The sequence below is a fragment of the Gasterosteus aculeatus genome, chromosome 11 (assembly GCF_964276395.1).
Source record: "Gasterosteus aculeatus chromosome 11, fGasAcu3.hap1.1, whole genome shotgun sequence".
In the NCBI taxonomy this organism is placed as follows: Eukaryota; Metazoa; Chordata; class Actinopteri; order Perciformes; family Gasterosteidae; genus Gasterosteus; species Gasterosteus aculeatus.
The window spans coordinates 17,093,622-17,121,587 of record NC_135699.1 but is presented as its reverse complement, the minus strand read 5'-3'; the positions used below and the strand labels follow the sequence as shown (position 1 = coordinate 17,121,587).

Here is a 27,966-nt window from a genome sequence, read left to right as displayed (position 1 = left end):
TCATTGGTAAAAAGAAACAGAAGGCAAATGAGGCAGCAATATTGTGTTTTATGATGCAGTGTTACAACACATTCAAAGCGTTTCATCATCACCTGCACGCTCCCAGGGGAAAGTTTGGGGAGCTTCTCGTGTTTATTTCAAGTTCAAGTTCAAGTTCAATTTTATTTATATAGCACATTTAAAAACAACCTCAGTTGACCAAAGTGCTTAACAAGCTCGAAAGGCAGCGATACAATAAAACACAGACAGAGCACAATGTACAATACAAAATAACTGACAGTAGAGAAAAACAAAGTCAAAATATCAAAGCTCAACTAGGATTAAAAGCCAATGAATAATAGTGGGTTTTAAGGAGGGACTTGAACGTTGCAATGGTCCGAGCTGTTCTTACATGGATCGGTAAACTATTCCAGAGGTTTGGAGCAGCCACTGAAAAGGCTCGGTCACCTCTGTATTTGATCACATCATGTCTTTGCAAAATGTAAGAAGGATGTGACTTTAAAGATGCTGTCAGCTGCAGTTTCCACAGAAAATTGTGCTCTAAGCTTCTTGAATTATTGTAATATAATCAGTACACCAAATGCTAAATGATGCATTAGGCGTTGTGTTTTCTAGATTGTAGTGTCGCCCATTTAAGGTCAGAAAAGAAGCATTCAACCAAACATAAAATCAAAAACTGTCTTTCAGATTTAATTTTACAGAACTTGTAAAGTGCAACAAATAATAAAAATCTATCCGGTACACAAAAGAGATTTCTACTCGGATGTCTGGCTGTTCTGCTGCAGAAGTGCAGTAGAGCTCAGGTGGGGGGCGGCCAGCTTATCTTCACCCGATGCTGAACACAGACTCAGGCGATGCACAATGTGGGAAGTAGAACCTTCTCAGACTCATGCAACCGGACTGATGTGCAGCTTAAGCCCCAAAAAAGGGTTGGATTTTACTCCCCCATCATCATCATCAGAACACGTGCACACAGGTGTGATTTAGCGCAGTTTGTCCCCGTTGCTGAAGCCCTGAAGAAAACATGTTCTTATTTTAAAAACACACGTTTAAAGTTGCAACACAAAATAATCAGCACACGTAAAGTCTGTTCCAGGAGAGAATCTAGAATCTCTCCGGCCCGGTAACGGATGTCAAGTGCAGCTCTTATCACAGTTCAGAGAGCAGACGTCCCAGAGGACAGGAGGGGGCGGGGGGGGAGGGGGGGTCTGCCTGAAGAGACGTGGCTCTCGCTGTCCTGACGACAGCATCGACAACACGATCGCTCAGGTTCCCAGGCGCTCGCGATCCAGGTTCACCTCCTGGAAGAAGGCCTTCCCGAACTCGTAGGTGCTTATCATGACGGCGCAGGCTGGAGCCACTTTGATCACCCTGGGCATGAAACCTGCAGGAAACAGACATTTATTTAATGTATACAGAACATGGTATGTTTGGGTGTGGATGCATTTGATCCAAGATTAGACTCAGTTCAGCCAAACTAAATAGCAAATGAGGAAACCGATCAGATGTAGAAGTGAATCACCTTTCATCGATGTAAGTTAAAGTTTTGTTGCACCGTGATTTTGAAACGAAACCGCAATTTACAAATAAATGTGTTGGCCGACGTGAGTACCTGCAAAAAGGCCTCTGTAGCCCATCTCAGCCCATATGTCCTTCATTATGTGCCACGTGGACTTGGTTCCCTTCAAGGAAGCTGGAAGGAAAGGAGACGTTTCTGTTTAGAACTCACACACACACACACACACACACATTTCCCTTCCACATAGACGAGAAGCAGAGACCTCCCACAGCGTCCATTTCTCCCAGCTGGATCTGTCTCCGTGTCTTAACCACGTCGAAAGGCAGCGTCAGGATGGCCGCGACCTACGCAGACAAAATCATATTATATTAAATACCGCGAAGCCGATCGTCACGCCTCAAACCGCCCGATGACATCTGGTAGAAACCAAACGCCGCCAACAGCTGCAACCTGGTTATTTCACCTAATTAGGTATTAGGAAGTCATGGTGTTGGTAGAGAACAAGACTTTAACTCGGTCAACTAAGACTCGGCTTTATTCTCAATATGCTGTCCAATTTGTAATCATATATATAGAAATTCTAAAAAAAAAAAATAGAAGCTGTGTGGTCACATTGCAGGTGTGTGTGTGTGTGTAGTCACATTGCAGGTGTGTGTGTGTGTGTGTGTGTGTGTGTGCACTCACGGCTCCAGAGACGGCTCCGGCTGTGAAGCTGATGGAGAAGTTGGCCTGAGTCATCTGGGACTCTTCACACAGCTGCGCCTTCACCAGTTCATAGTTAAACCAGTAGAACGCTGTAAATACAAACAGGGTGTGAAACTGATGATGTTGTTGTCGTCGTTGTTGTTGTTCCCATCTTGTCCCCGTTTGAGGTCGTTTTCAGTTCCTTCTATTCTAAAGGTCAGAGGCTAAAAAGCTAAAATAAGTCATCAAGTGAAGTTTCTGCAAAAAGGCATAAAACTAGAAAGAAACTGATGGACGTGTTTATTTCCTCGCTAATACTTTGCGTGTAGAAAAAAACAATACGTTGTATTTTATGATTTTCTTTTGAGGCTCAAACACCCGTCGGCCCGAGAGGCAGGAACTAGTTAAAGAACCTCCCCATGAACTAGTCATCGGTCTCCTGCAGCCTGAGCCACTCGCAGTGTTTGTTTGTTGAATATGCTTCAGGAGCAGCTGGATGAGCCTCCGTCGGTAACATCTGTCCTCCCTGTGATCAATGCTTCACCGCGTGGGTAAGTGCCGCGTCTCACCAGAGAAGGGCACGTCCCGGAGGACGGTGGGTCCCCAGCCCCTCCAGAGGGACAGCAGCCCGCCCTGAGCCACGGCCGAGCGGATGCACACCCGCAGCTCGCCGTAGGACAGCCGGCGGGCCTGCATCTTGGTCCGGACCAGCTCCAGGGGGCTGATCACCGTCACGGCCCCCACTGCAGACCGCCGGGGAGTCAAAAAACAAAACAACCCCCGTTTGACACCCTGAAGTTGGGACATCTAGCTGCGTTAACAAAAAACAAAAACGGACTTACGTCTGGCCAGACCGCCGGCCACGAGGGGGACGAAGCTGCCCTGGAGACCCAGACCAGACCGCAGGAAGTCCCGCAGCTGGTCGTAGCAGGTGAAGTAGATGACGGTGGCGGGAACGGCCATGACTCTGCACACGCACAGGAAATACTCTAAACACATAGCAACACTTACACGGGAGCTTTTCTGTTTGGTAAAACACTCACTATGGAGAAGGACCTCAAACAACCACACATCAAACTGCACCTTTTCTTAAAATGTGGTTTTCATTTCAGAAAGAAATCTATTATTGGGAAACACTTTGTATATTTCATCTCTGGCCAACCTGAATACAAGCAGTTAGAACATCTGATGAGAGTTTAGACACTCACAGCGTTGGAGGAAGTCCGCTCCACAAGGACCGGAGCCCTTCGTGTCGAGTGATTTTCACAAACGCATCCTGTGGAGCGACCAGACCAACATTCAGCACGCGCTCATTCATTTTGTGGGTAAGAAGACCAGCAGAATTCAAGCTGCAGCTGCTCATTGTACTCACGAGCGTGCCACTGAAATGCGTGGGGGTTTTGTACCAGCTGGTGCAACTGGTTCTGTTCTGACACACGTAGATGTGATCCATCAGTCCATTACAATACAGGAAACATTTCCCTGAGAGACAAAGAACCCGGAGGTCAGCGACGGGTCAATACAGATAACAGACAAACCACAAAGAACATCAGTCTGAATATTGGCACGTTTCACAGTGTAAGATCCAAGAGCGGATTAGTGACACATGTGACGGCAATGACCACAGAGTCACCGAGAGGATAACCCGGGGGCCGTCCCTGCCGCGGCCACTGTGTATTGACCCAATAAAAACAAACAAACACAAAGAAACTAAAAAAAGACTCATTTCACAACATGCTCAACATACTACAGATGTGGACATTTTGCAGGTAACAAGGACACAACATCTACTACTAAAGTATCACACGTGAGAGAAGAAGTGCCGTGGCAATAAAATGTTCTCTAAACAACAAACCGCCGGCAAACAACCAACAGATACAAGCGAGAACAACAATGTGCACATGCAAGCCGCAGGAAAACCGGTCAATCCATTTGCTAAAGCGGTGAATTTTGTTTTCATGGCTTGAGATGCTTCTCAGGTGAGCACACGGAAAGTGGTGTTGCATTTTTTGTTAACAACTGTGCGCGTGTTTCAGCACGCGGCGGCGGCAGGTCGAATACTCACACTTGGAAGGGCGGATGACGCCTCCCCACGGAGCGGATTCACGGGCTAAAGCTGCGAAACAAAGCCAGAAGCAGGACGGAGAAAGGCAGAAAGAAACAAAAGGACACGTGTTGAGGGGTTAGAAAAGCTTCCAGATACACACAGGAGGGGGGGGCGCGACACTCAGAAGCAGCTGTTGTGATCTCAAACCACAGAAGAAGAAGACAGGCCCCTCGACCTACCTTGGTGGAACGGGGTTTGCTGAGCCTGCAGCCTGATCTTCACAACGTCCAGCGGTGTGACTGCAAGCAAATTATTACAAATTACAAATTATCATTTCTTGTGTTCGACTGATTTGCATTTTTTTAAGTCTTTGTTTTCATGAGCTCACCAAAAATAGATGTGAGGAGGGCTCCAGTGCCAGAAGCCAGCATCTGCTGCACGGGAGAGATCGCAGCCCCGGAGCCGCCGGGCCGCTCGCCCATCCTGCCACCTGCCAGAACCAAAACAGACACGCACAGTGAGAAGGGCGACCCAACAATAATGGAGGTTAATGAAGACAATACGTCAGTGTTTACTCTAATCCATTAGAAAAGCCCCCCCCCACCCTGAAAAGGTGTGGAATACATTTTTTATTAACGTTTTTGTTAGTTTCCCACGCGAGGCAGAGGCAGAGAGCAGAAACAACCCCCCCACCCAGGTGTAAACACCAAGTATTGTGCTTCAGAAAGTGAAATGAAGGATCACTACATGATTGCACAGTAAAGTCGGCGCCTGGTCAAAGTCGAGGCGTAGTTGTTACACAGCGGCCATACAAACGTTACGATAGCTTATCTCGGAGGTGCATGTCGCAGCCAGTCAGAGCCTCACCTTCCCTCCTCATCGAGGGAGGGGGCAGTTTAACAATGATATGGAGCTAAAACGAATGCAGATGGGGGAAGAAATGCCCCAAAGAAAGCTGAAGTGGTTTGTGTTTTTAGCCTAGGAGGTTTCTGATGGATACGTTTATGTTTTAATGTGTCCTGGTTCAGGAAGTCACCATTTGCTCACCTTGTTACTGTATTTTACTGAAGGATGAAGCCATTTGGCCCTCAAAGTTTTGTCCACCAAATAATCTAAATAACTACAGTCCAATCACTTAGTTACACATCGTTCAACAACTGTGCTACACTCAACGAAATTAATTTACTTATCGTATGAGTGTCAATGTTCATCTTACATATACATAAAATGACGTATACGTTATTTTCAAACGATGCATTTTTGCACCACGTTAATTGTCTCGCACCAAATCCCACGTGCACCCGCACACAATGAACGGAGAGGACGTCCCGTCACCAGTGGATTAAATGACCTTCATCGTGCCTCACTGGGGGGAGAACTAAGGTTAGATGGGCCGGCAGGTGGGAAACAGCAGCGCTAACGTTAGCTTACGTTATGTTACACTGCGTCCGCTTCTGTCACCACAGTTCACTCAAACACAATGAAATCAATTCAATCTTAATCGGCATTCAAGGAAGCGCACACGTCGGGTTCTACGTCATTGTGCCAAACGTGGTGAAATGCACATCGTGTCACGTTAACTTTACGTAAGTGCCAACATTTAAGTGGCATTTAGCTTGTTAGCTTGCTACGGTTAGCTGGCGCGGCTAACGAAACAGCGTTGCCTGAAAAGCTAACGTTAGCTAGCTTAGCTGCCCAGCTCCATTGCAGCCATCGTTACTCACCTCTACTTTATCTGACAGTGTCGTTGTGAAACAGAAGCGCCTTCTCCCATTTCAGAAAGCAGCGCTAACGTTAAGCCACGCGGTCGCGCTGCAACGTATTCGGGTTCTCCGTTACGGAAAACATGCTTTTGTAATCAGGCTAAATCTCGAAAGGGGCAGTTTGGTAAGTGAACGCACCCCCGCGCGAGCTCTAGCGCCGCCTCGTGGACACGTCACTGTAGTGCGACGCAGCTCGCGCACGTAAACAAGTTTAAGTGCGTCAGTCACAAGCGACCTCAAACTACTTCATTCCACTTATATCCATATATATAAAAAGGCTAGATGTCTTACGGCGTAGTAAAGAACGTGACGGCCACATTGGTACGGTCACCTCGCTCACCCAAAACATTGCGTTTGTTCAGCATTTCTTGATGTAAAGGGAAATCTTGTACCTATTTAGGAACATTATTCCATTTTTTAGAACATAACAAAATTTTTCAAATTATGTATGCAGTGTCATAACTAATATCTATCTCTGACGTTTCTAACAAACAAAACCGTTTAAAAATACGTTGAAAATTGAGCAAGTCAAGGTTATTTAAAACGTACATGATGCATCACTACCAAAACAATGTTATGGGTGCGCGAGCTGACCGCACCAAGATGGCCGCCACGTGCGGACGTTCGACTCTGTCGCAACGCGGACGAGACATCTAGCCTTTACATATATATCTATGGTTGTATCAATTCAATGGAAAAAAGAAGAAGCAGGTTTTAGCAGAAAGCAGGGCTCGGTCGCTCTCTCTCCCTCGCTCTCCCCTCCCTCTCTCTGCACGGGGTGTGTCCACACGGAGCAAGTCTATCGTTGGCTTTATTTCGTGATGAGCCACTTGTGAAACACTTTTCCACTAACAACAGCTCCTCAGCCTTCTACTATGGTAAGAGCAAAATTACATAATTCCCTTATCTTTTCAAATGTGATACCTTACTTGTTTGGTAAATAAATCATTTGAGTGACTTGTAAACATATTTGGCAACGATCTGTGCACGTTTGCAGTATTTACTACTATGTATTTACTACACTGTCTTGATTAAATTGGATTAATATTTTCGTGTAAAACCTCCAAGGGTTTTTCCTCCCAAGCAGCCCGACCACCCTCTTTTCTTATATGCAGGCTAAACGAAAATGAAAGTGCATCCCATTGTGTTTTATTCTCTAAATGGTTGCGATAGAAAGATACCAATAAGGAACAAACCCCCAAAAGAGAATTACAATTTCAGGAAATGAAAACAGTTGAGTATCACATTCATTTGCATTTTCTTGTTTTTAACTGTAGCTGTGACTAAAGTTGTGAAAATCCCCAACAGCCATGATTAGTTCATTCACCGATGAATGAGCGTAAATCTCTGTCTTACAGGTTTTGGCAAATAGTTTCAGCAGACATCATTTCTGATATACACATATACATCTTATTTGTGTGTGTGTGTGTGTGTGTGTGTGTGTGTGTGTGTGTGTGTGTGTGTGCAGATGCAGATGCAGGTGGTGATCTGTTTGGCTCTCGTGGCTCTCGTTGGGGCTGATGAGTGTCCGGATGGAGGGAGATGTGAAGACGGTCACACCTGCTGCAACGACCCGGCCAACGGCTACGAATGCTGCCCTCTGGATCAGGTAGCCGCGGTTTCCCCACGTGAGGTGTAACGCGATAGGGACAGATACTAGAGCGCTCGCCCTGTGAAGTGATCCTACTTTTTGGAATTGACAATATGAAGCAAGGGAAGTTTTCACAGTGCAAATGGTGATGGTTCAATGTCATTGCATCAACTGTTGCTGCCCTTGAGTAACGTAAGTAAGGTTGGTAGCGTGTTAGATATTCAAAATGTTCATTGAGGGCAACCTGCAACGGTTCATTGGCTTTGCTGATACTGTGTGCACACATATCCCATTTACATGTTTATATTCTTTGTCTTGTAGACTCACAATAAGTGTTCCAATAAAGTACTTACACTTCAGTAGAATAGTTCCTTCGGTCCACCCCATAGTAAAATGTAAATGCAAGATAACGCAGGTTGTGCTGAAGGGCTGAACAGTGGTATCGTTCATTCTCGGTGGCGTTTTACCACTTTATGAACCAGATAAAAGCTCAGGCTTCGTTCGGCCAGCGTGATAGCGCTGTTAGAGCTTTGCCAGTCAAAGTGCCGGTACTACCGCCGTCCCCTTGTAGGCCGAGTGCTGCGGGGATCACGCGCACTGCTGTCCTGCCGGAACACTCTGCCACGCAGCCACGTCCAGCTGTTTGAACACCACCGGCTCCGTCCCCTGGGTGGAAAGATCCCCCGCGGATCAGCCCGGACTCTCCAAGGTGAGAGTGACAGACGCGCGTCGCTGAGAGTGAGAGTTTTTGACATATTGAACGCCCGAAGCCCCCCCCTTTCCCCATCATGTCCCGTCCTGTCCCTGCAGTCCTTCAGGATGATCAAGTCGTCCGCGGGGGAGGAGGACGACAACATCTGTCCCGATCTGTCCCGATGCCCGGCCGAGTTTTCCTGCCTCAAGGCTTTGACAAAGTTTGGCTGCTGTCCGTTAGCTCAGGTAATCCATTCACGTTACACGTGATGCCGCTTGTTCCAACAGCTCATGGTCAGACAAGAAAAAACGGATTATTAAGGGAGGATATATGTGTTTAATAATGTTAATGTGTGGTGATTTTCATTACAGTCCAACACTAGATTACCTTTGTGCAACCTCTCATCCAATATGTTTACCGTACACGTTCCCTCCTACAAACCCCTAAATATGAATAATTCAATAATAATTGAATCAATATGCTTCCATCCTTTTCAAGTAATGGTGCAGTTACCGGGGTAAAAAGGTAACTACTTAACAAAGTCAGTCGATGAATTCTTCTTTCCAAGGAAGTGACACGTGATCATTTGAGTGACAGTAAAACATGGACAAAACTACGGAGCCCATGGTGGCGTCCGTTTGTGAATAGCTCAGACAGGAACACTGGTGTATTATGTGTTCATATGTCACGCAAAATATGAGGATAACAGGATTGTTGTTTTGGCAAAACAAGCATTTTTCGATTCACTGGAGGAAACAGGAAGTACGTTGTGCTGTTTCTGCAGCTTTCTTCATTTCGTTATTTGATGACCGGCTTCGTTGCTTCACGCTGACTCTGTTGCAACTGTAGACGTCTTAACTCCTGCACCTATCGGGGGTGAAGCGGTTAAGATCGAACACTTAAAACAAGTGATTTTGTGACCCGTGGCAGGGAGTCCCCTGCTCCGATGGGAAACACTGCTGTCCTGAGGGCCACCAGTGCAGCGCAGACTGCCGCTCCTGCATCAAACAAGGTGAAACGCGTGTCCTCGCGGTACCAAAGCCTGCTGCTGCACCGCGTGGGAGACGGTCCGGGACCAAGCGCCAAACTTCTCTCCCCTTTCTTTTGCAGAGCTTGTGACTACAGTTCTGTGCAAGGATGGAGTGTCAGAGTGTCCGGATGGAACCACCTGCTGTGAAAACCCAGATGGAAAGTGGGCCTGCTGTCCCCTGCCGAAGGTTCAAAGTGGCTAATCGCTCTATCATAGACCTACGCAAAAAGGCGATAGCTTTGAAATTCCAAAAGTGCAATTAAGATTAGGAATGAGTAGAAAAGCCAAATGGTAGATTTGCATGTCCGGTTATCTGGACTTTGTGTCGTCTTATCCTGTGTGGCTCTGAAGGAGAAACTCCTGTGTGTCTGCATTGTCCAAACAGGCCGTGTGCTGCGAGGACAAGACGCACTGCTGCCCTGAAGGGACCACGTGTGATGTCGAACACAGCAAATGTATTTCCCCGTTTACCAAACAGGAGTTGCCTATGTGGGCCAAATCGCCTGCCAGGTTGAGAGCGGACTGGGAGAACCCGAAAGGTCAGATCCTTTGTGCTTCTGCCGGCAGTTCCTCGTTTGGATTCATTAGCGTGTAAGTGTGTGTGTGTGTGTGTGCCCGCGTTTATACAGACCGGTTTCCTCTTTCAGAACAAGTCACTTCAAAAACGGCCGTTGAAGTCACCACAGTGACTGCAGTCAGTCCCACCGAGGAAGAACCGTCGCTCACCACGCCCGCTGCAGACGCGATGTTTCCCATGCATTTAGGTTTGTCCAACGAGGTCCAACACCGCAACACAACATGTACCACGAGGTGCACAGAATGAGACCGGGTGCATGAGTCGAATGTGCAAAACAAAAAGCTCGCCTTGTTGCAGCAGACGCGTTAACGCTTTAACGCCGCTGAATGAGTGCTAACATTAGCTCACCGCGCACCACTGTACCGGAGGTAATGGTTAACAGTTCAGCGATTTAACCATTCACCACGACCTCGCTGGCCTCATTTAAACGTCAGCGTCCTGCTCTGGTCTCCTCACATGATACCCAGTTCCTGGTCCAGCGCCCGACTCCAGCTTAGTGCAGCACACCTGGAACGGCTACACAGTTGCAGCATTCCGTGCGTGTGAAAAACGTCTGAAAGCTGCAACCGAGTACAGCAGCGTTCCTCGCCCAGGGTTCAGACATGAAGGGAGCTCTGCTGTTGTCTTTGCAGGCGTTAGTGTGGCCTGTGATGCCACAGAAGCCTGCGCAGGTAACAGCACATGCTGTATGACCCCGGAGGGCGGCTGGAGCTGCTGCCCACTTCCAGAGGTACAAAGAAGCTGCCGTTTCTATTGCAAAGTCCTTTTCTTTTATAAATGATCATATTTAAATGAGTGGGGTTCGTCTCTCCGATCATATCAGGCTGTTGACTGTGAGGATTCAGTTCACTGCTGCCCAAAAGGGCGAAAATGCAACCCGGCCACCCAGGCCTGCGATAGCGAGGGATGCTCTGTGCCGTGGCTCCAGAAGGTGCCCACAATCCCCAGACTACAGGTGGGGAATGTGTCATGTGACGCCACCCACCAGTGTCCCGACGGCACCACCTGCTGCAAGACTGCAACACAGGAGTGGGCCTGCTGTCCTCTGCCCGAGGTAAACGCAGACACTGGTTCCACCTTCTACGTGTGCAGACAGTCGCAACAAGCGTTTGACCACTCTTTGCACTCGCTGATCCTCTCTCCTCATTCCAACGCGTACATCCAGCAGTGTTTGCGGCTGAAAAGCTTTATGGTCCCTTTGTTCAAAAGGCCGTCTGCTGCGACGACCACGAGCACTGCTGCCCGACCGGCACCACCTGCGACCTGGCCTCGCTCAGCTGTACCGGCGCCTCGGGCTCCACGCCCATGATGCCCAAGACGCCCGCGTTCGTCACGGCGGGCCCTTTCCCCCAAAGTCCGGCAACGATCACCAAGGGAGAGGAGGCGACGAAAGCGCCGGAGGAGGACGAGGTGGTTCAGTGCGACTCCCGCACCAGCTGCCCTCAGTCCAACACCTGCTGCTTCATGGCCGAGTCTCAGAAGTGGGGTTGTTGCCCGCTGCCGAAGGTAAGCAGGGACCTCCAGCAACTCGCCATCCTCACCTTGAAATATGCGACAATGTTTTCTACCACCTGGAGGCATGAAATGTCCATCACAAAAAATACTGCAAACAGGGAGCTGCTCTGATAGATTCAATGGTTTTTAACAGCACATAAGGTAGTCGGATGCAGTTGTGAGGACATTTAATGGTTTTATTCATTCAGTCAGTAAATATTTTATATTGTTATAACTGTTTTACTATGTATGATCTGTCTTTACACTATAATACACTGAAGGCTTAATTTATTAACAGGTTTAATATGAACTCGATAACTAAATAAATGTTTGTGAACAGTTTAAAATGTCAAAGGAAATTGGTTTATAAAGATGTGAGTTTGAGAAAAGCAGCAACGCTCCAAATGTAAAATATTTTAGTTTCTATACTTGCATACATGTATATGACCAGCAGTAGCTTTCACCAGACTTTATGTCACACTCAATGCTCCCATTGCAGAATTGATCGTTTCTGCACTAATCACATATCGGCGGTCAAGCAGCCAGCTGAGATTTCTGACTTTGGAAACAGATTGCCTTTTACGTCCAGAACCTGCTCAAACACCAAAAGTACAAATGACACTCTGGTGTAGTAGTTCCTCTAATGCAGTAAATTTTTTATAGTTAATGCACTCAGATGTTTGCATAGTCCTTCATTTGGTACTTAAAAAGAAGAACTAAGAAATGGTATCGCTGATGTGAAACTAGCACTTCCACCCCCACCTCCTCCCCAGGCCGTTTGCTGCTCCGACGGGAACCACTGCTGTCCCACGGACTACACGTGTGACGTGGAGAAGACCACGTGCACCAAAGGGGAAGTGGTGATCCCCTGGTACACCAAGCTCCCGGCCAGCGCCAGCGTGGAGGACGATCCCGCCTCTGTGCAGTGCGACGGGCAGGAGCAATGCCCCGACGACAACACCTGCTGCCAGCTGCAGTCGGGCGAGTGGGGCTGCTGCCCCATGCCAGACGTGAGCGCTGAAACACGGCACAAGGGTTTGATTCAAATAATAAAAATGAACACAACGGGTGTCACCTCCACCGACCTTGTGCGCGCTTGCGTCTGTGTCTGCAGGCCGTGTGCTGCCCGGATAAGGTGCACTGCTGCCCGCAGGGCTACACCTGCAACATGGCCTCCAACTCCTGCCAGAAGCTCCTCATGCTGCAGCTGCAAGCCGTCCCGCTGACACGAGTGTATCTGCCCGAGGCGGAGCCCACGTCGAGTCCCTCGGAGCAGGGCGACGTGGTGTGTGATGATCAAACCAGATGTCCCGATGGACAGACCTGCTGCAGGACCTCGGCCACGACGTGGGGCTGCTGTCCAACTCCTAATGTATGAAGAACGCTCATAACGTCAACCAAGTTTGACTTATTCACATTTGCTTTCTATGCAGAGCGTTAGATGTAAAGATGGACACCACTGTTTAGCTTAGCTTAGCTTAGCACAAAGACTGGAACCAGCTAGCCTGGCTCGAATCAAAGGGAATAAAACCAACTTACCAGCACCTTTAGATTTACTGCTAATACCTTCGTCCTTTTCTTCAGATACATTTTAAATGCTGCTGTTCACATGTAATAGACTCTCCCCTCTCTAGCGCCTCTCTGCTCCAACCCCGGGCAGCCAGAGTTGCTCATGTCTCACTTCCTGCGTCCTCTCCACAGGCGGTGTGCTGCAGCGACATGCAGCACTGCTGCCCCGAGGGCCACACCTGCACCGAGACCGGAGGCTGCACCGGGAACAACGTCCCCCACTGGCACAAGTGGCAGGTGTTCTTCAGCAACAAAAAGAGATCCCTAATTAAGTGAAGACCCTCCACCCCCGCACTGCCATTTGATTCTGCAACGTGCACTCAATGGAAATGATGTAGAAGGGATTTTATTTGTGGTGAAGGGGATGCTGAGTGCATTGCACGATAGGTTATGATGTTCTGCAACTACCACTACACGCCACAACATCAGGGCATTTACCTTTTAACGACTCTTTTTAAAATTCAGCCTTGGTATTCCTTGTTATTGAATATAACTTCCATCCATTAAATACAATCAACTGGCAATGTGATTCTCCTTTTGTGTGTTCTGCTTCAGCTGCTTTGTACTGCCGGGCACTTCATCAATAATTAGTCACAATTCAGGGCATGATTTTATCATTTTAATTATATGTGATTCCACCTCATGATGGGCGAGTCCTGTTTAATGCTGTTTTCTACTACTTCAGATTTGGAAGATAATGGAATAATCTGTAATGAGTTATTGTTTTAATTTTGTGCATGTAGTTGTCATCCATGTTAATTTGGGATTTCAAACACACAATGACGAAAAAACGCAAGTACACTTGAGGCTTTATCTGCATGAAACTAATAAACAGGAAATGTGTTACAACATCACCCACTCCAAATCATTTTATACAAAATACGATGTTAATTAAAACATCAATTTCTGTGAAAAGAAAGGAAGGGAACATTCCCAACACCATACCAGACATTCCTCGTAGTGTTTCCAGGGAGGGATTTTCGTCGAAGTGTTTTTTATTTGGGATTATCGGACCTGCGTGAGCAGTGTGAAACTCCAAACATTATACATGACATTTACGATTGCCATTCGCAATAAAAGTCTACAAAAAATGTTGTAAAACAATACTGGGATCACACATTAAACGTTACAAATGTGTGATCTGAAAATTTGTGCCAAAGAAATAAAGCTTCAGGTTTAGGTCTGCGATAACTAATACAAACATAAACTTTTTCAATAACTCCTGTTGTGTCATGGCCATATCCTTGGATATATTAGTTCATTGATTAAAAAAAGAAATCTTCTAAAATATTATGGTAAAAGTATTATAGAAAAAATATGTTTCAATGAATCCGTCCATGTATTTGCAGTACAAGAGTGGTGAGCGCCGCCAGATGAGTATTTTTACTTCAGTAACATTTAATCCAGTATTACTTATAATGATATTCTAATTGTAACAACAAGAACCACATTTGATAATATTGCACTTTAAAAAACAAATGGTTCAAATTGCTTGACAAGGCCATATATACAGATGCGTCGCCACACATGAGAAAAACTATGGGACATAAATAATATTCTTCATAAAACGCATTTCCAAATTTAAAACGATCTGACGGTGTGATGAACTGTTTTGAACCGATTTGCACGTAATGGGCGCTTTTATTTTGAAGAGGAACCCCGCGCTTCCGGCGCCGTCCTGTACGCTTCGCGTGTCTCGAGTGAATCATTCTTCCCAAGATGGCGTTACACCTGCTCCTCCCGCGGGGATCCCCGCTGTGAGTCCCCGCGACGCCAGCAAAAACAAACCCGCCGGGACCAGACGGCCCCGCGAACCGGAAACCAAGCTAAACGGCCGGACTCGTGATTAACCGCCACTTCTAAAAAAAAATAAAATAATAATGTCCACGGAGGAGCTGTCGGCCTCGGACAGCGAGGCCGCCTTCGCCGGGGAGCGATGGGCGCCGGTCGGCGCCGTGGCCAGCCCGGAGGACGAGGGCGACCGGGGGAGCCCCGGCCGGCCGAAGCGCAGCGCCTCGTCCCCGGCCACCGACGAGGAGATGGCGGTGCGCCTGGAGAAGCTGGAGGAGGAGCAGCACCTGCTGAACTCCTCTCTCCTGGCGCTCACCTCGCACTTCGCCCAGGTGCAGTTCCGGCTGAAGCAGGTGGTGCACGCGCAGGCGGAGGAGAAGGAGCGCATGCTGGCCGAGCTGGAGGAGTTCGCCTTCCGCGGCTGCCCGCATGTGGTGGGCTGCCGGACTCAGGACGCCGGGCAGCTGGAGAACTCGGTGAGGCCTCGCGTGTCCCGGTGTCTCTGTTAAACGTAGCGATGCACGTCCAGGTGTGTTCTACGTCCAACAGGTGTCTGGGAAGAGATGAGGTCATTAACGGAAACAAGCAATGCTCTGATCTGTTATTGTTTGAAGGCAAACACCGCTTCCTGCCTGTTCACTTTAATTCTCATCAGTCAGTCCTTCTCTTAATGCTTGACCTCCATATTTTGCGGTTTAATTGTAATATTTGAAATAAAGTGTTTCTTTGACAACCAGTAATTCCATAATAAAAAATAAGCTATTTGTCGGATCTATAAATAATCAAAAGGTCAGTGTTGATGCTTCAAGAGATATCCGACCCCTGTCAGCATCCACTCATCTGCATCTGACCCACAGCTGGAGACACACGCGTGTAAATGCACGGATATGAACACTGACATGCACAGTGAACTCAGACCTGTGAGGTCCCCGGATTAAGACTGATCTGAGGCTGGTTCCTCCGCACCACTTGTGTTCCCGTTGATCTCTCAATACGTGGCCGCAGCCTCGATGAAAAAAGGCCTCCAGCAGGTTGCGTTCGGTTCGATAACGAAGGGTCTCTGTGCACACAAACGCGTTGTTTCCTCACAGCTTCTTTACATTCAGTCTTAACTAAAAGATTTTTACTTCAGTTATGTGTAATTATAATCGCCACCCTAAAGGTGTCTTTGTGTCATTTCTCCCTTGTCGCTTGCCTGACCTGAAGGGAGACCTGGTGAGTATGACGCCTGTTGGTTTATGTGTTTTTGTGTAAGTGTCGAAAGCGCCGCCGAGTATCTGACGAATCAAACGGTTGAAAAAAGGTAGAATCGAAAGTGTTGATTGTCCAGGAGACGCTGTAAGAATAACAACCAGTGTGTGTGTGTGTTTCTCCTGTCAGACTGAGAGGGAGAAGAGGGAGCGCCTGGAGGCTCAGAGGGAAAAACAGAAGGATCTCATTCTCCAGCTGAAGACGCAGCTGGATGATCTGGAGCGCTTCGCCTACCAGGAGGGCAGCTACGACTCGCTGCCGCAGTCCGTCGTCATGGAGAGACAGAAGGTGCGGCCGCGGAAGACAAACCCACGTTCCGTAGCTCGCCGCTGGGTTGGAGATGCGTGGGCTCGTGTTGACGCCAAATTACATACGACTTCCGTGTGTTGAGCGTTTTCCTGTTTCAGATCAGGTGTTGCGAGTCCCCAAACGCTTCAGGCTCGAGTGTTTTTCATTACGATCTTTTCAAAAACGTGTTTCTGTTTCTACAAAATTGAATTTGAATGCAAACCAGAAGTACACCACCGCAAATGGATCTTCTACCCGTGGGAGACGCAAAGTCCGTTCTTTAACCTTCAGCCCGCCTGTACAATCTTCAGGTCATCATTGACGAGCTGATCAAGAAGCTGGACGTGAACCTGAACGAGGACATCGGGAACTCGTCGCCCGAGGAGCTGCGGCGGAGGGTGGACGCCGCCATCGCTCAGATCGTGAACCCAGGCAGGGTCAAAGAGCAGCTGGTGGATCAGCTGAAGACCCAGATCAGAGACCTGGAGATGTTCATCAACTTCATCCAGGGTACGCGGCCATTCAAGTGGATACGAATCCCCCGACTCTGCAGTCTCTTTATTTGTTTTCATTTCACTTTATTTAATTATTATGCTTTTCTTTCCCCAAAGACGAGGTGGGGAACCCCCTCTTATCAGACGGTGGACCCAGCCAGCAGCCACGAGCATCAGGGACCAATACCAGAGCTCCAGGAGTGAAGAACGGTCAGTCCGTTCGTATCAGTTCACATTTTTTGTAAAAAAACCCAGAAGATTTGAGGTTTAAAATCTGGCTGAAACTGCCCCGTCTTCAGAGTGACGACCTATGTGTTTGTTTTTAACGATGTATTTGTCAGCTCTTTGTAAAGGTCCAAACAAAATGTCATTTTTCACTCGTCACTTTGTCACTTGTTCGCTAGTGCACTTAATTTCTTTATATATTATATATTTTTTAACTTTTTTAATATTTAAAATTTTTTAACTAACTTTATTCTTATTTTATACTAACCCATAGCCTTATTCTTCTAACCCATAGCATTAGCATTTTATTTTATTACTTGTTGTCTATTGTTACTGTCTACTGTCACGCACCAACCGCCAAGACAAATTCCTTGTATGTTTGACATATTTTGGCAATAAATGTTTCCTGATTCCTGATTCCTGAACCCCCTGCGTTGTCCAGTATAAGTATGTTCTCGTGGCCCTCCACCTCTCTCTGCAGTGGACCCGGAGCAGGCCCAGAAGATGCGAGAGACGGGCCTGCAGCTCATCCAGAAGGCCCTCGCCGTGCTGCAGATCTTCGCCGCGAGCCAGTTCGGCTGCGCGCCCGGCCACCTTCCTCAGAACGTGTGGCCCCAGGAGTCCACGCTGCAGGACTACGGGCCGCTGCTGCGGCGCCTGGAGGCGGCCGTGGACAAGGTGCGGGTGCTGGGCTCGTGCAGGCAGCCGTCCCTCGAGCACGTCGTCAACTACACCAGCAACACGGCGCTGGGGCCGCGCGACGAGCTGACGGCGTCGGTGAGGAAGGAGCTGGCGATCGCCCTGAAGGACCTGCTGTCCCACGGCCTCTTCTCGCCCTCCCAGACCATGAGCCTGGTGCTGGCGCCCATCTCCTGCCTGCTGCCTTACACCCCGGCCCCACAGACCATGCACCCGTGGGAGCTCTTCGTCAAATACTACCACTCGAAAAACGGGAAAGCCTTCGTGGAGACGCCGGCCCGCCAGCTCTCCCAGTCCTTCAGCCTGCCCGTGGCGGGCGGCCCGGTGACCGTCACCCCTAAACAGTCCCTGCTGTGGGCCGTTCACACGGTGCTGAAGGAGCACGGACGCTACAAGCGAGGACCCGACACGGAGTTCAAGGCGCTGGTGTGCATGGCCCTGAACGAGCAGCGCCTGGTGTCCTGGCTCAACCTGCTGTGTAAGTCCGGGACCCTGGTGCACCCGCACTACCAGTCCTGGAGCTACATGGCCCAGACCGGCTTCGAAGGAGCCCTGCGCATCCTGGGCCGCATCAGCCACCTCAAATTCGACCTGCCGGTGGACCTGGCTGTGCGGCAGCTGAAGAACATCAAGGATGCTTTCTGAGGAGGCGGCGCGTCCGGGAACGCTGGCGGAAACGTCGGCCTCAGGAATCGAGCATTTTACGCGCTGAACTACACCGCTCTTACCTGTCGATCAGGGCCTCGACGTGACTTTGTGCTTTGACTATGTAGCCTTTCTTTTTAGAGGTTATTTAAGTAGCAACCCATCTTAAGTGAAGTGCAAGTGTGTGATGTCTTCAGTCAATGCATGGATGATAATGTTGTGTGAGCTTCAACCATGATGTCCACTCTGTTTAAGATGCCAAAATGACGCCGCTGCACGTACTGTAAACCTGCCTTAGGAGCGACGTTTAGAGAAGCCTTCCTGAACCTTTTGACCTGTGCTCGTATCTTTACCCTGTGGACACTGCCGCGTCCCGAACCTATGCAGCTCAGAGAGGGAGGCGTGTACAGTATTCAGTACTGTAAGTGAGACGATCCTGCGCGGCCCGGAGAGCATCGTGAAGTGTCTGCGACTTCTGTTGGTGATAAATCCCGTGTAGCAGATCGGTGGCTCTCTTGATGCACGTTGTGTTTCAGGTGTGTCGGACCCTGTATGAAGTGCTGCTTTTCTCCTTTTCCAGGTGTAGTTGGGATTCGAAATAAATGGCAGTGACATTGTACGATGAGAATGATGCACTGGGTTACATCCTGTATGTATTGTAGAATATAAAAGGCTTTGTTTCCTGTTACAGACAACTTGGTTTTTGGACCTTCCGGAGACAAAAGAGCTGTACGAATGATATCCTTAAGTACTGAATGTTCAAACCACAGATGCTATTAACCTGAGGTTTAGTTTGTGTGTTGACCTGCTGTTTGCGGGACAGTGCTGCTGCATGTATGTGTCAACGCAATGATTGTAGGCGTGCTGACAAAAGATGATCGCTGCGTCGGTTTCCCTCGATAGAAACCCGAGCACTTTGTTACCGAAGTGCAACTGGAAACTCCTTTTTAGCATTTATTTTACGTCGCTGTGTAAATTGAAAGTTTATTTAGTTTTTGTGTAGTAAATATGCTGCATATTGTGTTTGTATTTTTGTTGGTCAGCTGTTTTCTTGTAATTTTGTGTCTAACATTTATTTATTAATGGCATGTTTTAACTCATCAATGAAGTATATTGAATATGTCAACACTTTGTGGAACTAGCTAGGAACACACTGGATTATTTAAATTATAATTTAATCACAAATAATATATTGAAAGATGTGAATTGTTTATTTTCCCCTTTATCATGTTCAATCATACCTACAGCTGTAAAAAATGAAACTTCTATACTGCTGTGAGTTTATTTTTCAAATTATCAAATTTCAACAAAACAAATTTTTATTTAAACAAATTTCAGGCAGAACGAGGTGGACCAAACATCCTCAACGCGACAACTATTGTGTTCCTTAAATGAAAAATACCTATTCATTCCTTTCAGTACATGGAAAAAAATAAAGCACCTTGATAATAAAATTTGTCAATTGTTTTGAATGAGTGAAATAGTTCTCCATTCTGCCGACTTGTGTACAATGGTTTATCGTGCCCCCTTTATATTCCTATTTGTTAGGGTAATTTACAAGACCTGAATGAGATATAAACGGTTTAATTGTGTGGTGTATTTAAAATTGGTTATTATTTATTGAACACTATGCATTAATTACTATAATCCAATGTTACAATATGCGGTCTCAATTTTGGTATGATGATGCTAATATTTTTTTACTGTTACTTTTAGTATTTTTCACTGTGGCAGTGTTACTGTTAAAAAGAGTAAAAGATTTGAGTAGTTATTCCCCTTCTACTTTTAAATGCAGTGCCAAAAGTGACGTTACCTTCTCTTCAATCTAATTGGAATTAATTTTTCAAATTTATCAAATATGAATATCTACCATCAAGCGTTTATTGCTCCATTTTAGATAAATGTATTAACAAAAGAAAAAAACACGAGCAAAAAACTAAAACTAAACCCGGAAGTGACGTAAGTCCATTGCTCGTGTCAAAGGTCAGAAAATCCTTCTCGGCTTCCTTTCCTGTTAGCGGTGTCCGTAGAACAGCATCAGTGAGTAAAATTTCCCTTCCAACAATCTCCTACCATCGCTCCTTATCGGGGCTATTTTACCGTTTTTATCGTCCCACACCTTCACCAACGAATTCCTTAGTTGAGCTCATTCTGTTATTTTCGTATATTTGTCATGGACAAAGGGAGAAAATGATCGTTTATTGCAGCGCTTCGTCGCCGTAGCGCTCATTCCAACATGGCAGCTTCCAACACAACCGTCTTGTTAAAGGGGGCGAATGTGTGCGTTAAGACTGCGAAGTGTGTTGTGAAGTTTCAACACAAGTCAAATCCCTGCGAATAGTGTGTGTTCGAGTGAAATTAACTCATACTCCGCTCTAACTCGCTCTGTAAAAGGTTTGCTAGCCCTCCCCTAGCCGAATGCTAATGCTAGCTTAGCCGGCTAACCGAGGCGGCAGCACCGAGCAGGGAACGTGTCCACACAACTTCAGCGGCGTGTTTCGGCGATGTTGACATCGCCAGTGTTGCTTGCGAGGCGACGAGTCGTCTGCAGCGACTCGGAGGTTTGACAAAAGTCTTTAATTTCTCCTCAGAAATGGGCAAGTTCATGAAGCCTGGGAAGGTGGTGATGGTGCTAGCAGGACGCTACGCCGGACGCAAAGCTGTCATCGTCAAGGTAAGACGCGTGGATGCGATGTGTCCGGTGCCTCCGCGGAGCAGCTCTTCATCACGCGGGCGCTCAACAGACGTGAACACGCCGTTTGCTCATCCAGACGGTTGGTGTGTCGCTTAAGCCCACAGCCACTTGTTGTTGTTGTTCTCCGCAGAATATTGACGATGGCACAGCCGACCGTCCTTACAGCCACGCTCTGGTCGCGGGCATCGACCGCTATCCCCGCAAGGTGATCACAACCATGAGCAAGAAGAAGATCGCCAAGAGGTCCAAGATCAAGGTCTTCGTCAAGGTGTTCAACTACAACCACCTGATGCCCACCAGGTCGGTGGCTTGTCTGCTCCTACTTCCTGTGAATGGCCGCCGTATTGTCTCTGGTGCTTGTTTTGGCAGCCAAGAAATGACATTACATGTCATTACATTACATGTCATTTAGCTGACGCGTTTATCCAAAGGGACTTAGTGAGTGCATTCAATCATAGGGACACAAACTCTGCAGCTCAATTTCATCAAATAAGCCAATTCACAACTTGTTTATAGATAAGAGCCATTATAAGTACAATGTAAGTGGTATTTGTTCATGAAACTAAACAATCTATGTCAACTTAACGGTGTAATAGATTAGTCGATGTGTAACATGATTGATGCATTGATGGTAGAACACGATATTTTATAGCGTAGCGAATTGTGATGGTTTGTGACACAGAATCACATGTTTTAATTATGAACTACATGTTCCTCCCCAAATGTTGCAGTATTGTTTTTTAAAATTAGAAAATACTCCAGACAATTGAGTGTGAAAATGATTCAACTCCATATCCCATGGTGCATTTGGTTCAGAAAGGTTTTAAGTTAAGCTTGCTTGTTCTGATTTAATTCTGATCTTTCTGTTTCGTCTGTGGATCATATGTTTAAACGCGTATAACCTCGTCCCCTCGGCTACTCACTTCTTCAGTACGTTAATAAACATTTAACTGTGGGGACAGATGAGCTGAAATACACTTGAGTGAAAATATTGTAGTAGATGTTTGCTTACTGGCATTTAGACCTACGGTGTTTAACACATCTGTTTTTCACTTTTATAAAAGATATTAACTGTTTTTAAAGAATCATCCGATTACACTGAAGTAGTTTACACTCGCATGCAGAAGTTCTTTCAGCTTTCTCTTCCATTTGCTTTTGGTGTGACAAACTCTTGGGTTTAATTTCAGGATTGCAGTTACCGTATTACACATTTTCTGGATCTAATTATTCCCGCTGAATAAGACCGAATAAGAATACTTAAACGTGCAAATCATTGTTTTGAACTGTAGTCGGTCTGAAATGTCAATATAAGCCGTTTTTACTCTGAAATCTGCAATGACTGAAAAACACTTGTTTATATTTAAATGATCCGTTTTACCAATCTGTTATAAAGTAACTCGTCTTTTTAATGTTCCCTCCAGCTGCTCTGTTTATTTGACCAACTGCAGAAAGATCATCTCTGCGGAGGGTTTAAATAACTTTGTTGTTCTGTGTTCAGATACTCTGTTGATATTCCTCTGGACAAAACTGTCGTCAACAAGGACGTCTTCAGGGATCCTGCCCTCAAGCGCAAAGCCAGGCTGGAGACCAAGATCAAGTTTGAGGAGAGGTGGGTCCTTGTTTTTACTCGGTGTGTAATGTGTTGCTTCTGGTGCAGTAACCCAGAGGGCAAACTGAGGCTTTATAGGTGATCTGTACAGTTTGAGATGTTGGTTAGCAAAGTCCTTCACATCAGCTGCTCTCGTATCGACGTTCCTCCGCTCAGTTCTGTGACGTTTTATTGCCTCAAATGTTCTAAACTTGTGTGTGTCTTCTGTTTTTCAGGTACAAGACTGGCAAAAACAAGTGGTTCTTCCAGAAGCTCAGATTCTAACTTCACCCGCTTTCACAAATAAATGTTTAAAAATGGATGTTTGTTTGTCAGTTTATTTTTCTAAAAGTACTACGTCTCCCAGTCGGGAGGATTATTGATCAGGCTCATGTGTTCCTTTTTTTAGAAAGTTTAACACACAACTTAAAATATTTCAGTTTGCTTTAAAAAAATGATCCGTAAGTCACTGTTGTGATCAAACATTATGTGGTTTTGACTTAACTTAACTCAGAATGAGTAGATCTCAAATAAATGTTGGTTTAACTGGCCGACGTGTTAATGTTAGTATTTGTACATTAAGTGCAGTACACTCGTTCCTTGTTGAGGTAATTTACTGGTGTATTCAATCTTTTGTTGACTCCCAACGTTTATGTGAAAACTTAATTGGATTTAATTAATTAAATCCATTAATTGGACTGTAAAAAAAACGAAATACTTGTACTTCAAATTATCAGTTTATGGTAAGATCAACTCTTCTGTTAACAGTTTGCATAAGGAGTACTTTGACTTGGGTACATTACAGGTCATTTAGCCGACTAGTTTATCCAAAGCGACTTATAATAGACTTTTAACCCATGGCTTTTACATTTTGCCCAGGGAGCAATTAGGGGTTGGGTGTCTCTCAGGGACACTTTGACAATGGGAAGCCAGGACTCGAACTACCAACCTTGTGCTTCCCAGCGCATCCTCTGTACCGCCTGCGGCACGACCCCCATGTACTTAACATACATTCGTCCGTTGTGGTTTTACTTTAAGATGGAGTACTTTTAAGAAGATTTTTACTGTAGTGGAATTGGTAGTGGAACAAATACTTTCACACAATTAATAATCAACTGATCAATAAATGCAGCATTAGCTCGTATGTTTAGAAACCAGCACTGTGAAGCTGTAGAAATGAGCTTCACCTTTAAAGTGAACACATGAATGATTATAATCCCAAAGTACATCTTGTAAAGTCCCGTGTGTACAGTGTTTAGTTTGGGGACTTGATGTAAATTGTGATAAATACTTTGGAACTTTGACCTTCTACTTGAAACAGAATACTTTGACACCTGACTGCTTCTCCTGTATTTCAAACGGTACTTCTTACACCAGTGGCTTTGCATTTATTACAGCTGCAGGTTATTTGTATTAATGTTTCATTGAGTCTAATCATGCGCACTAGTTGACGTTGCGCAGTGAGATAAAAGAATAAAACTTTACAACTCTATAAATATTGTATTGAATTGCAAAATGACAGTATTCCCGGCAGCCATCGAACGCAGCATCGCGAGGCTGCAGCGCCCCTAGTGGCGGAGCGAGAGACGAGACGCGTTCAGGGCCGCTGGTGAAAAGAAACCGAAAGAGAAAAGACTTCACGGCACAGATAGAACCGCAGGTAAATTATTCTCCGACAGTTTATTAATGTAGAGCTACACGACAAAGATTAATACACCATATTAATTCAAAGATGACAGCGACTCGGTCATAAGTCTATTTAAAGTTTCTATTTAAAGTTATTCTCGCGTCTTTAAAGACTGTTTTTGAGGCGCGAGACGGTTTGTTAACCTGAAAGGCCCGTGGCGGGTTTATATTAATGTTTATCATTTTAAAGCCTTTCTTACTCATTGACGTACATGTTAAGTACATTTTATAGAAGGACTGTGACTGACAGCGAGCAATAACTGGTGTGTTTTGATTTGTTCCAGATTACTTTCAGCATGTTTAACGACGAGGAGGTGAGACGTTCATGTTCTTCCTTGTTGTTAAAGACACACGAGATAAATATCTGGATTCTTCCTGTTCAATACTTTCTCTTTTTATTAAACGGAAGAAGTTCATTGCTGAGAAACAACAGGAGCAAAGCATTAATAGTACCAGCGCGTAGAAATACTTTGTAAAGTAAAAGTACTAAAGTATTACCTTCAAAATTACTCAAGTTAGTTAGCAAAATCGCCCAATTTCAAAACAATATGTATTGCTGGATTTTAGACCGGGTATATCTAAAATATACTTAAACACAGTACTTCCACCACTGAATACTACTTGCATGTACAAAAAAGCGTCTGTGAATCAAACCCTCTGCCTCGTGATGCCTCATTCACTTGTATTATGCACATTTGCTTTTTCTACTCTTCATTAAATTGTGTGTTCTGGGGTTTCAGGACTTTTCTTTGGTGGTAGATGAAAAAACGGCCTCCAAAGACAGCTTGGAGGACATCAAGGCCTCGATCGACCGCTACAAGGTGCACTAGTGAAGAAAGCAGATTGTACTTCATGTGAAAACACAATGCAAAGATTTAGAAAAAAACGCCCGCGTTAGAGCTGTTACTCTACATCTAAATGCTATAATCCTACACAAGGTTTGTACCAATGGCCTCTTCTGATCCCAAATCAAGAAGCTCACGGTGGTGTCTGCATATGCTGGAGGTTTGATCACGTAGTATGAACATAATCTCGGTGATTAAACCATAATTAAGTAGGAAGTCAACACCCAATAATTGGTTGGCAATTGCCAAAACGTTTGTAAACGGTAACCCGGCAACCCTCGGTGTCAGACGCTGGCGTCCCTCCTCGCCTTGGCGAAGTTCACGCGGTTAAAGCGCTGCAGAGACGAGACGTTGGTGAACTGTGTCCACAGAGGAGACACGAGCAGCTGATCCAGGAGCAGCAGGAGCTCCGCGTCCTCACGGAGCAGCAGAGGGAGACGACCCGCGAGTTCAGGCGGCGCTCCGACAGACTGCTCCAGGACCTGGAGAAGGACCAGCGCTCCTACGAACAGCAGATTGAGGATAGGAAGGTACGGCGCTCTGGGGAACCTGTTGGTTTTATTATCTGCTCAGGCTAAAAGGTAAAGTGTCGCTTTAGGTTGTGTAACATCAACGCATCATAAAGTCAAACTGTCCCAGGTGTTTTTCCATCAGCTGAAAAGGAAAAAACATGTGACGCTCATAAAGAAAATACATCCATATTCAAATAATTTGAATAAATGATACTGAACGGTTTAAAGTGAAGTACTTTAGTGTGTTAATACAATCATAAGACTTGGACTCCAAAACTAACAACAAGAAAAACAATATGTTTAACCAGGCGAAAACCTTCTCATAGACATTTATCATTTGTAAAGAATCAGCACATCAGCATCGCTTTCATAAACTCACTTGAGAAGATCCGTTTTTTCCTCCGTGGGATTTATAGTTCAACACATTTTTTATGTCTTTATCGTCCTGCAGGCCGAAGCCGTCCTGATGCAGCAGGAGGAGAAGGAGCTGCTGAAGGAGATCCAGCGGGTGGAGGAAGCTCTGAAGGAGGAAGAGGCCCAAAACCAGCACCTGCAGCAGCAGGTCGAGGTGCGTCCGCCCCTCCGTTTAAACGCGCCGCCACGCGGCCGGCGTTCGCTTCACCCGCACCCGTTGGGATTCCAGGTGTTCACCGCCGTACCGGAGAGGCCGGTGGTCTTCGTGGGCACGAAGGGGAGCAACGCCTTCCAGATGAAGTCGCGCGTGGTTTACCCGATGGAGGGCGGCACGGCTCTCGTTACCTTCGAGGACGAAGTGGGTGAGTTCCTCGGCCAGCTGATTACCCACAATTCATTTTCTCAGAAGCAGTAAGTGATTCACGATTTAATGGCAGCTTTATTGATTTCATTTAGTTATAAAAGCTGTTTTTGACAACAAAAAAATAATATTTTATTTATTATTATCTCCTTTGAAGACGTTTAACACGTGGCGTTGCCATGGTTACGCGATGTCACCATTTCAAGTCTTTTCCAGCCTGTCACACATTCGGAGCGGGCAGCATGTCAGCGTGAGCACGTTAGCACGCTAACATGAGGGGATGCTAGCGTTAGCGGCCGCTCAGAGCCGTGTGGCGTCAACGGAGACATGTGATCCCGCGTTGCTTCTGTCCTCAGTGGCCAGTCGGATCCTGGACATGAAGGAGCACCGGGTGGCGCTGGGGTCCGAGTGCAGCATCGCTCTGGAGGCCCGGCGGGTTCAGCTGGTGCTGCCCCAGCTGGTGGAGGTAGGTGGAGATACACCTCCAGCTGCCCTCGAGGGAGGTTATTCGCGCGCTCACTCGTCCGCCTGCCCCCCGCAGATCGACTCCGAGGTGAGTCCTCGGCACATATTGATCTCCAACCTGCCCAAGATGGAGACGGAGACGCTGCTGAACAAGCTGGAGATCCACTTCTCCAAGAAGAGGCACGGAGGCGGGGAGGTGGAGAAGTGTGAACTGCTGCCCGACTCCGAGGACGTGGTCATCACCTTCGTGGAGAGCGACGGTGAGCATTCCACGCGCCGCTAGCAGGACGTGCGCGCCCGAAGGTGAGCTGTGCGTCGGTACGAATCCCAGCTGAGGAGCTTTGTCTGCCACCAGTTGCCAGAGGTCTGACGGAGAGAGAGCACCACCAGGTGGAGCTGCAGCGGACGAGGCAGAGCGTCCGGGTGACTCCCTTCCTCAACGGGACCATCACAGGCCTGCAGGTGAGCGTCGGTTGTGTCCTCGCCGCCACGTTGGAGTTGTCATTTTAACCCCCCCCACCCTCCCCCCACAGACCAGGGTGGCGGTTTGTCGGCGCACGGTGCTGCTGACGGGAATCCCAGGCGTGATGGAGCCGGAGAGCCTGCTGGACCTGCTGGAGATCCACTTCCAGAGGAAGGCCAACGGCGGAGGAGAGATCGAAGCCTTCCTGTACAACCCGCCGGGGGGGCGCAGCTCGGCCCTGTTCGAGGGCGTCTCCGCCGCCTGAGGGGGTGGGGGGGTTCATCGCCGTCACCATCATCTCAGGTTCGGGGCGAGATCATCGGATGGAGAGACAGCAAACTCCTTTTCCTCTTATACTCGACTTTGTTTCGTTTAGTACAAAGTCTTTTTTACCACTTTGTATTAAAACTTAAACTAAGAAATGAATGAATATCAAATCCAGTCATTAGAACTATGCAATAATTAATCAATTCAAGCAGTTCTACTATATTAAATGTACATAGCGAACTGTATCAGAGTATTGCTTTATTCTTTGGGGCGGAGTGCAATTAAACTATTAACAAAAAAAAAAGATTG

The 27,966-nt window shown here is 46.7% G+C and overlaps 5 protein-coding genes across 8 annotated transcripts; 4 read left to right on the top strand and 1 right to left on the bottom strand.

Annotated features, from left to right (window-relative positions):
• Positions 1-28: 28 nt before the first annotated feature.
• slc25a39 (solute carrier family 25 member 39) lies at positions 29-6,251 on the bottom strand. Of its 3 annotated transcripts, XM_040190320.2 has the most exons (12): positions 5,975-6,251; positions 4,639-4,740; positions 4,490-4,549; positions 4,269-4,319; positions 3,576-3,685; positions 3,412-3,479; positions 3,046-3,170; positions 2,773-2,946; positions 2,204-2,313; positions 1,782-1,863; positions 1,613-1,693; positions 29-1,384 (listed from the first exon to the last, which is right to left on the bottom strand). In XM_040190320.2, the coding sequence occupies exons 2-12, from the start codon at positions 4,730-4,732 to the stop codon at positions 1,266-1,268; spliced, it is 1,074 nt and encodes a 357-aa protein (XP_040046254.1). In that variant the 5' UTR covers positions 4,733-4,740; positions 5,975-6,251; the 3' UTR covers positions 29-1,265. The 3 variants fall into 3 exon arrangements, with proteins under 3 accessions (XP_040046254.1, XP_040046255.1, XP_077940273.1); XM_040190321.2 differs by lacking the exon at positions 4,269-4,319 and having other exon boundaries at positions 5,975-6,193; XM_078084147.1 differs by lacking the exon at positions 2,773-2,946 and having other exon boundaries at positions 5,975-6,113.
• A 10-nt stretch (positions 6,252-6,261) lies between these two features.
• grna (granulin a) lies at positions 6,262-13,819 on the top strand. Its single transcript, XM_040190316.2, has 14 exons — positions 6,262-6,891; positions 7,482-7,622; positions 8,176-8,313; positions 8,415-8,543; positions 9,229-9,310; positions 9,409-9,515; positions 9,714-9,867; positions 9,976-10,092; positions 10,538-10,635; positions 10,729-10,959; positions 11,115-11,411; positions 12,173-12,409; positions 12,514-12,771; positions 13,101-13,819. Exons 1-14 carry the CDS (start codon positions 6,889-6,891, stop codon positions 13,242-13,244), a joined length of 2,136 nt encoding a protein of 711 aa, XP_040046250.2. The 5' UTR covers positions 6,262-6,888; the 3' UTR covers positions 13,245-13,819.
• A 768-nt stretch (positions 13,820-14,587) lies between these two features.
• rundc1 (RUN domain containing 1) lies at positions 14,588-19,815 on the top strand. Of its 2 annotated transcripts, none has more exons than XM_040190318.2 (5): positions 14,588-15,235; positions 16,140-16,298; positions 16,610-16,808; positions 16,910-17,002; positions 17,499-19,815. In XM_040190318.2, exons 1-5 carry the CDS (start codon positions 14,849-14,851, stop codon positions 18,359-18,361), a joined length of 1,701 nt encoding a protein of 566 aa, XP_040046252.1. In that variant the 5' UTR covers positions 14,588-14,848; the 3' UTR covers positions 18,362-19,815. The 2 variants fall into 2 exon arrangements, with proteins under 2 accessions (XP_040046252.1, XP_077940271.1); XM_078084145.1 differs by lacking the exon at positions 14,588-15,235 and adding an exon at positions 15,761-15,974.
• Positions 19,816-20,277: 462 nt separating this feature from the next.
• Positions 20,278-22,964, top strand: rpl27 (ribosomal protein L27). Its single transcript, XM_040190325.2, has 5 exons — positions 20,278-20,401; positions 20,953-21,035; positions 21,187-21,356; positions 22,555-22,665; positions 22,881-22,964. The coding sequence occupies exons 2-5, from the start codon at positions 20,955-20,957 to the stop codon at positions 22,927-22,929; spliced, it is 411 nt and encodes a 136-aa protein (XP_040046259.1). The 5' UTR covers positions 20,278-20,401; positions 20,953-20,954; the 3' UTR covers positions 22,930-22,964.
• A 1,260-nt stretch (positions 22,965-24,224) lies between these two features.
• On the top strand, positions 24,225-27,961 carry ifi35 (interferon-induced protein 35). The gene is made up of 10 exons (XM_040190323.2): positions 24,225-24,304; positions 24,615-24,644; positions 25,071-25,151; positions 25,547-25,705; positions 26,139-26,255; positions 26,331-26,463; positions 26,819-26,928; positions 27,004-27,187; positions 27,283-27,389; positions 27,461-27,961. The coding sequence occupies exons 2-10, from the start codon at positions 24,627-24,629 to the stop codon at positions 27,653-27,655; spliced, it is 1,104 nt and encodes a 367-aa protein (XP_040046257.2). The 5' UTR covers positions 24,225-24,304; positions 24,615-24,626; the 3' UTR covers positions 27,656-27,961.
• The last annotated feature ends 5 nt before the right edge of the window (positions 27,962-27,966 follow it).

Excerpts from the sequence above, each read along its gene's own strand:
- slc25a39 (XM_040190320.2), bottom strand. The coding sequence starts at position 4,732 with ATGGGCGAGCGGCCCGGCGGCTCCGGGGCTGCGATCTCTCCCGTGCAG. Across the intron at positions 3,480-3,575 it reads CGCATTTCAGTGGCACGCTC|GATGCGTTTGTGAAAATCAC; the intron begins GTGAGTACAATG and ends GTCGCTCCACAG. Across the intron at positions 1,694-1,781 it reads AGAAATGGACGCTGTGGGAG|CTTCCTTGAAGGGAACCAAG; the intron begins GTCTCTGCTTCT and ends CTTTCCTTCCAG.
- grna (XM_040190316.2), top strand. Across the intron at positions 8,314-8,414 it reads ATCAGCCCGGACTCTCCAAG|TCCTTCAGGATGATCAAGTC; the intron begins GTGAGAGTGACA and ends CTGTCCCTGCAG. Across the intron at positions 8,544-9,228 it reads GCTGCTGTCCGTTAGCTCAG|GGAGTCCCCTGCTCCGATGG; the intron begins GTAATCCATTCA and ends GACCCGTGGCAG.
- rundc1 (XM_040190318.2), top strand. The coding sequence starts at position 14,849 with ATGTCCACGGAGGAGCTGTCGGCCTCGGACAGCGAGGCCGCCTTCGCC. Across the intron at positions 15,236-16,139 it reads CCGGGCAGCTGGAGAACTCG|ACTGAGAGGGAGAAGAGGGA; the intron begins GTGAGGCCTCGC and ends TTCTCCTGTCAG. Across the intron at positions 17,003-17,498 it reads AGCTCCAGGAGTGAAGAACG|TGGACCCGGAGCAGGCCCAG; the intron begins GTCAGTCCGTTC and ends CTCTCTCTGCAG.
- rpl27 (XM_040190325.2), top strand. The coding sequence starts at position 20,955 with ATGGGCAAGTTCATGAAGCCTGGGAAGGTGGTGATGGTGCTAGCAGGA. Across the intron at positions 21,036-21,186 it reads GCAAAGCTGTCATCGTCAAG|AATATTGACGATGGCACAGC; the intron begins GTAAGACGCGTG and ends TGTTCTCCGCAG. Across the intron at positions 22,666-22,880 it reads AAGATCAAGTTTGAGGAGAG|GTACAAGACTGGCAAAAACA; the intron begins GTGGGTCCTTGT and ends TCTGTTTTTCAG.
- ifi35 (XM_040190323.2), top strand. Across the intron at positions 26,464-26,818 it reads TACCTTCGAGGACGAAGTGG|TGGCCAGTCGGATCCTGGAC; the intron begins GTGAGTTCCTCG and ends TTCTGTCCTCAG. Across the intron at positions 27,188-27,282 it reads CACCTTCGTGGAGAGCGACG|TTGCCAGAGGTCTGACGGAG; the intron begins GTGAGCATTCCA and ends GTCTGCCACCAG.